Source organism: Gobio gobio (assembly GCF_949357685.1).
Source record: "Gobio gobio genome assembly, chromosome: 7".
NCBI classification, from domain to species: domain Eukaryota; kingdom Metazoa; phylum Chordata; class Actinopteri; order Cypriniformes; family Gobionidae; genus Gobio; species Gobio gobio.
The window spans coordinates 58,130,118-58,138,510 of NC_137103.1; the positions used below are offsets into that span (position 1 = coordinate 58,130,118).

Consider the following 8,393-nt stretch of genomic DNA (forward strand, 5'->3'; position numbering starts at 1 on the left):
TTTTTTGTCTATTAATCTGTTGATTATTTTTCCGATTAGTCGACTAATCTAACGCTTATTTTCCCAGATTAATCTGATGATTCTTTTTTTTTTATGATTATTGTACTTCAAAGAGGGTAGTGAATTTGTATATTATTTTAACATGAAATTAATGAATGATGACAATATTAATTGTATTTCAGGAAGGGTAGTGTACTTATGTCACTTTATAATGAAATATATGAACACAAGAAGCATTTTAAACATGTGTAACTAATGATACTATTCATCATAAAATGTATACAGAGTAGGCCTAATTAGGAAATGTTGTTTACTGTAATAGTTGAGTATGATTTACTTATTGATTTGTGTCAATAGTAAACAAAAATGCACTTGTATTTATCTGCAAAAGGTTCACATAGAGGAGTTTCAGCATAGTGTTAATCTATAACTAGTCGTCTATTTTGAAGATATACATGTGCATAAACTCCACTGCAAAAATGTTTTTTCTTACTCAGGTGCGCAGCGGCTGTGCGTTCATGGTTCACGTCTGTCAAGATGAACACCAGCTTTACAATGAGTTCTTCTCCAAACCCACGCCCAAACTGGAGTGAGTACCACAAACATCCACACACAACTCTCATCATTACTGTAGTTCTGACCTGGACTCAAACGGACCCAAGCCACTTCATTAAGTTTTGCTTTGTAGAAAGCCTTTCTTTAAAGTCAATTTTGTTTTCATTAAGTTTTGCTTTGTAGAAAGCCTTTCTTTAAAGTCAATTTCATTTTCAATAATCAATGTTCCATCAACCAATTGCCTGGATTTAATAAATAATAAACAAATATAGCAGACAATATGATCATAGAAGCGCCGGCGCGATCATTAATCAACCGAAACTCAGCGAATGCTTGCCTCACACACATGAGAAATATGTCGCTTGAAATTTCTACTTTTTAAACGAAACAATTCAAACCCAAAAAGAAATAGGCCACTCTCTGATTATGTACTGCGTATGAAATGTGCATTTCTCTTTATAGGCGCGTCCACTACAGTAGAACTATGTTCTGGCCTGCCATCTACTGGCGAAAATGTAATTATTTTTTTAATTAAAAAATTAGGGTTGGGTATTGTTTGGGTTTTTTACGATACCGGTGCCAAACCGATACTTTAAAAAAAGCCACAAAACGATGTGGATGACAGTAAAGAATGGCTTTTTATTGATTTTTTTTTTTTAATTGAACCATTTATTTAAAGTTTAAAGTATATTAAATATATAAATAGTAGGGCTGTCAAAAGATTAATCGCATCCAAAATAAAAGTTTGTGTTTACATAATATATGTGTGTATACTCTGTTAATTATTATTTATATATAAATACACACACATTCATGTATATATTTAAGAAATATTTGCATGTATATACTGTATATACATTTATATAATCTAAAATATATATAAATATAAATGTTTTATATATAAAAATAATATTTTTTTCTTAAACATATGCATGCTTGTGTGTGCATTTATACACGTGTGTGTACACACACATATATTATGTAAACACAAACTTTTATTTTGGATGCGATTAATCTTTTGACAGCCCTAATAAATAGATGCAAAACACTATTTACTTAACAAATTCAGAGTAACTCCTAAGCCACCCAACACAACAGGCCTAATTTAACACTAAATAACAGTGACAGTAATAACAGCAGTCGTCTGTGTTCTTGCCCTGTTACAAACCAGCTTCAGCTTTATTCTGCAGAAATATGACCATGTTCTCTGGCTAAATATTTTATTTTATGCTTCGCACATGAGACGCAGCAGCCGCAATAGCGCTGTATGACAGCTTTATCGGTTTTATTTTGTTTTGTTTTTTTTATTCAAAATATTCACAAACTTGTCACGAACTATCTGATATTCAGATTTTCAAATGAATGGGTTTTGTCATTTAAAACCCTTTATAATGATCATGTTATTTTTATCTATAATGCGCGATGGGCGCCGCCATGTTAGTTTGCGCCTCAGAGAATCGGATCTGTCGGATTTACATCACGTAAATTCATCCTTGTTCAATCTGCGTTCTGATTCGGTCCGGTTACATACCAGTTATAAAGGTATGGCACCGGCTTTCGGAACCCAACCCTAGTCCTGATGCCAGACTTACTTGTTGACCCCTGGTATATACAGAAGTTTGGGGTCAGTAAGATCTTTATTTTTAAAGAAATTAATACTTTTATTGATCACGGATGCATTAAACTGATCAAAAGTGCCAGTAAAGACATTTATGATGTGACTAAAGACTCTAATAAATGCTGTTCTTTTGGACTTTCTATTCATCAAAGAATCCTGAGAAATCAAATGCATCAGTTTCCACAGAAATATGAACTGATAATAATCATAAATCCTCATATGAGAATGATTAGTGAAGGGTCATGTGACACTGAAGACTGGAGTAATGATGATAAATTCAGGAATAAATGACACTTTACTATATATTCACATAGAGAACAGCTGATCTACACTGGAGGAATATTTAAATATCTGTAATATCTCAACTTTTGAATGGTAGTGTGTATATTTATGCATGTTATTTATATAATTTGTGTATTATGTGAGTCTATTTTTATTTTTGAAGCCTTGCAAGTTAAATCACCATCTACTTTTGTAATATGGAAAATGTTCTGCGTACAAGAGAGAATTTATGTTCTATTTAAATTTTTGTATGAACTATAAAGCTCAAATGCACAGAGATTCAGTCACAAATAAAAATCTAAGTATATTTAGGGGCCAAGCACCTATTGAAACCGTTAACATTCCTATTATTATTATTATTATTATTATTTTTCCGTTTCTTCTTCTTCTTCTTCCGCTCTTGAGTCTATGGCAGCCCATAGAACCGTATGGTAAAAATTGTGAAATTTGGCACACAGATAGAGGACACTCTGATCAGTCACCATAGCAAATTTGGAGTCTCTAACTCAATCTCTCTAGCGCCACCACCAGTCCCAAGTTTGACTCCTGTTTATGCTAATAACTTTTGAACCATAAGGGATCGAGACACAATTCTGTTTCCACCGATTGTGTGGCTCGAATTTTCTGAAAAACGTACTTTTGCAAACTCATCCTAGACGGTTCGTCTGATTTGCACGAAAATTGAACCAGGTCATCTTCAGGCCATGCTGACAAAAAACTTGCAAATCAAGTTGATTCGTCAAATCATTTTCGATTATGCCCAAATGTCAAAATATTGATAGTGAGGGGGGAGTAAAATCCAATCAAAGTCAGGTGTCAGTCATGTTTTACGTGTTTTTTCATATAAATGTCTATAACTCCAAAACAAAATGAGATTTTCACCACAATTGACACGCATGTATAGGCTCACTCCGAGGACACATAAAAAAAGGTAGGATTGTGCCTCTTGGTGGCGCTATAATAGAACAAAACATGAAATTCCCATTGACTACAATGCAGTATTATGATAGAAAATGTTATACTTTACAAATGAATTGGTGTATCATTACGAAACTTGGTTTGTGCCATCAGCACCATGCCTTTAAGCTACTTAAAAGGTTTCAAAACAGCACCGCCATGTGGTCCATACTTACAATGAAAATGCCTCTAGCGGCTATATCTATGCTATATTGACACCCTGCTTTGATATATTGACACCAAACTTTACATGCATCATTGTTCCCTTATTCTGACCACACCACATTAATTTCGTAACTGTGCCACCTAGTGGTTGAAAGTGATAAATCATTATTATTGACTGTATTTATCATTTTACAGCTATTTTGCCTAAAATCAAATTTTAATGGCAAATTTTTGCAGTTGGTCTGAGACTCATGTCTTGTCTTCTTCTTTGCGCTTGGCCCCGATAATGGCTGCTTGCAGATATATGAATCTTCTTCTAATAGCACATGTTGTGATTGTTGTGTGACAGTGAGCTCCTGGAGAAGCTCTGCCTGTCCCTGTATGACGTCTTGCGGCCTCTGATCATCCATGTGGTCCATCTGGAGACGCTGTCCGAGCTCTGTGGCATCCTGAAGAACGAGATGCTGGAGGATCACGTCTTCAACAACGGTACAAGCAGCTTTATTATTATTATTTTTTTTCAAGAGTGGCTTGACACAAGGAATGCGACAGCTGAAACCCATGTCTGTCATACGTCTGTGTGTAGTGGTTCTTGAAGCACTGACTCCAGCTCCAGTCCACCCTTTGTGAATCTCTCCCACATTTTTGAATGGGTTTTGCTTCATTATCCTCTCCAGGGTGCGGTTATCCCTATTGCTTGTACACTTTTTTTCTACCACATCTTTTCCTTCCCTTCGCCTCTCTATTAATGTGCTTGGACACAGAGCTCTGAGAACAGCCAGCCTTTTTTGCAATGACCTTTTGTGTCTTGCCCTCCTTGTGCTTTACATTTACATTTAGTCATTTAGCAGACGCTTTTATCCGCTTTTATCCTTTATTAATAGCTTTATTTTAGCTTTATTAATGCTCCGAATACTCCACATGCAGGACCAGAGTGTGAAATTAACTTGTTTGACAGTTTCTTAAAGTGCCTCTATTATGCTTTTGGGGATATTCCCTTTCATATAGTGTGTAATAGAGCTGTGTGTCGGCCATCTGACCAATCAGAGCAGAGCAGCTCTCAGGGAGGCGGGGTTTAGAGAGACTGAATCTTTGATGGAAGCGTTTCAGACACTGAGAGAAGAGCGGATGCTGCAGTGGAGATTATGAGAACATTACAGTGTGTGTGACCTGTGGAGGAGACGCCAGAACAACATTAGGCCTTATCAATAGGCCTGTCACGATAACAAATTTTGCTGGACGATAAATTGGCCAAAATTTTTTTGCGATAAACGATATTGTCGTTCTGAGACCATTTTCATCTAAAATAATGATAATGGCATAATAATGCAGGAACACCTTTTCAAACATCAACAAACTTTTATTTCTAAAGACTTTTTAACACTGAAAACGGAAAGCATTTTAAATATCCACAATAAATGAACAAAACAAAAACAGCAATGGACTCTCAGTCTGTTCACAAACAAATGAATAAACAGCTGAAAACTGCAGCGGATGATTGTGTTTTAGGAAGTGCTGGGAATCCATTAAAAAAAAATTAATTAATCGCAGATTTTTTCTGTAATTAATCACGATTAATACGTTTTTCATGTTTTAATATTGTAATTTTTTCTGTAATTAATCACGATTAATACATTTTTCATTTTTTTAATATTGTATTGATTTCAGTTACTCTCCAAATTAATGTAGAAACCATTTATTGACAGTATATTTTAAATATGTGTTGTATTGTCATGTTTTTATGAATGAAGGCCAGTATCACTGATGTCTCTATGAAACATTAATGACGTTACATTACAGTATAGCTCCCAATTTCAACATTTATTAGGCTTTAAAAAAAACGACTTTTAATTTAAGTGAACTTAAAACAATCTTTACATAACCCCATTATAATAAATGTTAGTTTTACCTGTGGCCTTCCCTGTTAGACATACAGAAATGTAATGGTTATCAAACACCTTTCTTAACTGCATAAATAATAAATGAAATATAGATTAATCATCATTAAAGCTGCACTTTTCTCTGTTCCCGTTGTTCTTTGATGAACATTAATGACATCATCATCAGTGCTCCTGTCACTTTAAGAACAGCCGCACATCTCATTTCCTCACAACTCTTTAAGTTCATTTAAGACGTTATTTAACTCATTTAAGACCCTAATATGAGAATACTCAAAATTCTCTGTGTTGTTGTTATTGTTTGTTCATGAGCAAAAGAGAACTCGATGTGAGCAGGAGACTGACGTGTGTGTGTGTGTGTGTGTGTGTGTGTGTGTGTGTGTGTGTGTGTGTGTGTGTGTGTGTGTGTGTGTGTGTGTGTGTGTGTGTGTGTGTGTGTGTGTGTGTGTGTGTGTGTGTGTGTGTGTGTGTGTGTGTGTGTGTGTGTGTGTGTGTGTGTGTGTGTGTGTGTGTGTGTGTGTGTGTGTATCAGAGTGTCCCTCGATTACGCAGCCACACAGACAGGACACTGACACACACACACACACACACACACACACACACACACACACACACACACACACACACACACACACACACAGACAGGACATTGACATACAGTGCGTTCTCTTGTGTCTTGTCGCGCTTAGAAGCATTTACATGTATAAGAGCATGATTATATAATGTAACGCTCTGCAAAAATGGACGCTGGAAATTATTGCGGCCGGAAAAATGATCAAGCTCATTTTTTTTTTAATCGTGTGATTGATTTATTGACTATCGCGACAGGCCTACTTATCAAATCACATAATTGGGTCATTTTAACTCTTAGAAACACGCATTTGAACGGTAGATGTGAAATGGATGAGTTTCTTTGTGAAATGAGCTGTTTGTGTCACAGTGGTCCAGCTGGCAGCGTTTGATGCGTTGGTGAAGCAGATGCTGGAGGACGTGCAGGAGCGCTTGGTCTACAGGACACACATCTACATCCAGTCTGACATCATCGGCTACAATCCTGCTCCGGGAGACCTGGCCTACCCCGACAAACTCGAGATGATGGAGGTGAGCCAGAAGAGGAGCGCTTCTGTGTCTTCAGTGTGTGATGTTGAGTAGGGTTGGGGATCGTTTGGGGTTTTTTCGATTCCGGTGCCAAACCAATACTTTTAAAATGGTACCGGTGCCTAAACGCTGCCTGAACCGATACTTTTAAAACGGTACCGGTGCCTAAACGATACTTAAAAAAAAAAAAGGCCACAAAACGAGGTGGATGACATTTAAATGACTTTTTATTTATTTATTTTTTATTTAAATTGAGCCATTTATTAAAAGTTTAATGTATACATAAGTGTATGAATATAAATAAATACAAAACACAATTTACTTATTTACAAATTATTATTGACTTATTTTCAAATTCACAGTAAAACCTAAGCCACCTAACCCAACTACAACAGGCCTAATATAACTCTAAATAACAGTTACAGTAATAACAGCAGAGTCTGTGTTCTTGCTCTGCTACAAACCAGCTTCAGCTTTATTTTGAAATATGATCATATTCTCTGGCTAAATATTTTAGAACGCATCGCCTTAATGTTTCCATGGCGACGCGTCATGTTTCTCACATGACACACAGCAGCCGCAATAGCGCTGACAGCTCAGCTGTATCGGGTTTAGTTCGTTTTTTTCTTTTTATTCAAAATATTCACAAACTTCTTAACTGTGTCACGAACTATCTGATGTTCAAATGTGTGAGTGAATGTGTGTTAGTTGATCTATAAAGCGCAATGGGCGGCGCCATGTTAGTTAGCACCTCAGAATCGGATCTGTCGGATATACAACACTTGAGTTCATTCTCGTCTCACGAAATACATGAAAGTAAGTGACCAGTGAACTGGAAGAAGAATAGAGTAAACTATAGAGTTACTATATAATGTGCATGTATCTGATGTGAATAAAACACGTAACGTTAGTCAAATATAACCGTCTGAAAGGATTGTCATTGCCGCTTTCATAGACATCAGTGTGTGTTTTTTGCTAGTACTTATGATCATTTAAATGTCTGAAACCTGAAATAAACATGATGTGGTTGAAAACACTGAATAGTTGTCATGAGATGTGGTTGAAAACACTGAATAGTTGTCATGAGATGTGGTTGAAAACACTGAATAGTTGTCATGAGATGTGGTTGAAAACACTGAATAGTTGTCATGAGATGTGGTTGAAAACACTGAATAGTTGTCATGAGATGTGGTTGAAAACACTGAATAGTTGTCATGAGATGTGGTTGAAAACACTAAATAGTTGTCATGAGATGTGGTTGAAAACACTGAATAGTTGTCATGAGATGTGGTTGAAAACACTGAATAGTTGTCATGAGATGTGGTTGAAAACACTGAATAGTTGTCATGAGATGTGGTTGAAAACACTGAATAGTTGTCATGAGATGTGGTTGAAAACACTGAATAGTTGTCATGAGTTGTGGTTGAAAACACTGAATAGTTGTCATGAGATGTGGTTGAAAACACTGAATAGTTGTCATGAGATGTGGTTGAAAACACTGAATAGTTGTCATGAGATGTGGTTGAAAACACTGAATAGTTGTCATGAGTTGTGATATGACCAGCGCTGAGCGTCTGTCTCTGGCTCAGCCAAAGCGCGAAAGCACTTTGAATTTTGGCACCGAAATGAGGAACCGAAATCTGCGTTCTGATTCGGTCCGGTACATACCGGTTATATAAGTGGCACCTGGTTTCGGTACCCAACCCTAATGTTGAGCATGAACACGCTCGGAGTTCTTCTCTATATCAGTGTCAGTGTTTCTGAAATAACCCAGTCAATAATATCAGAGCTGAAACTGAACCTCACCCCTGTAGAGCTCA

The 8,393-nt window shown here is 36.4% G+C and overlaps 1 protein-coding gene across 1 annotated transcript in view; it reads left to right on the forward strand.

Annotated features, from left to right (window-relative positions):
• Positions 1-8,393, forward strand: part of cog3 (component of oligomeric golgi complex 3) — a 40,843-nt gene that overhangs the window by 20,286 nt on the left and 12,164 nt on the right. Inside the window, exons 11-13 of the mRNA XM_079821962.1 lie at positions 498-589; positions 3,927-4,066; positions 6,416-6,576. Coding sequence (XP_079678088.1) covers positions 498-589; positions 3,927-4,066; positions 6,416-6,576 — 393 coding nt within the window. The remainder of the gene's footprint in view (positions 1-497; positions 590-3,926; positions 4,067-6,415; positions 6,577-8,393) is intronic.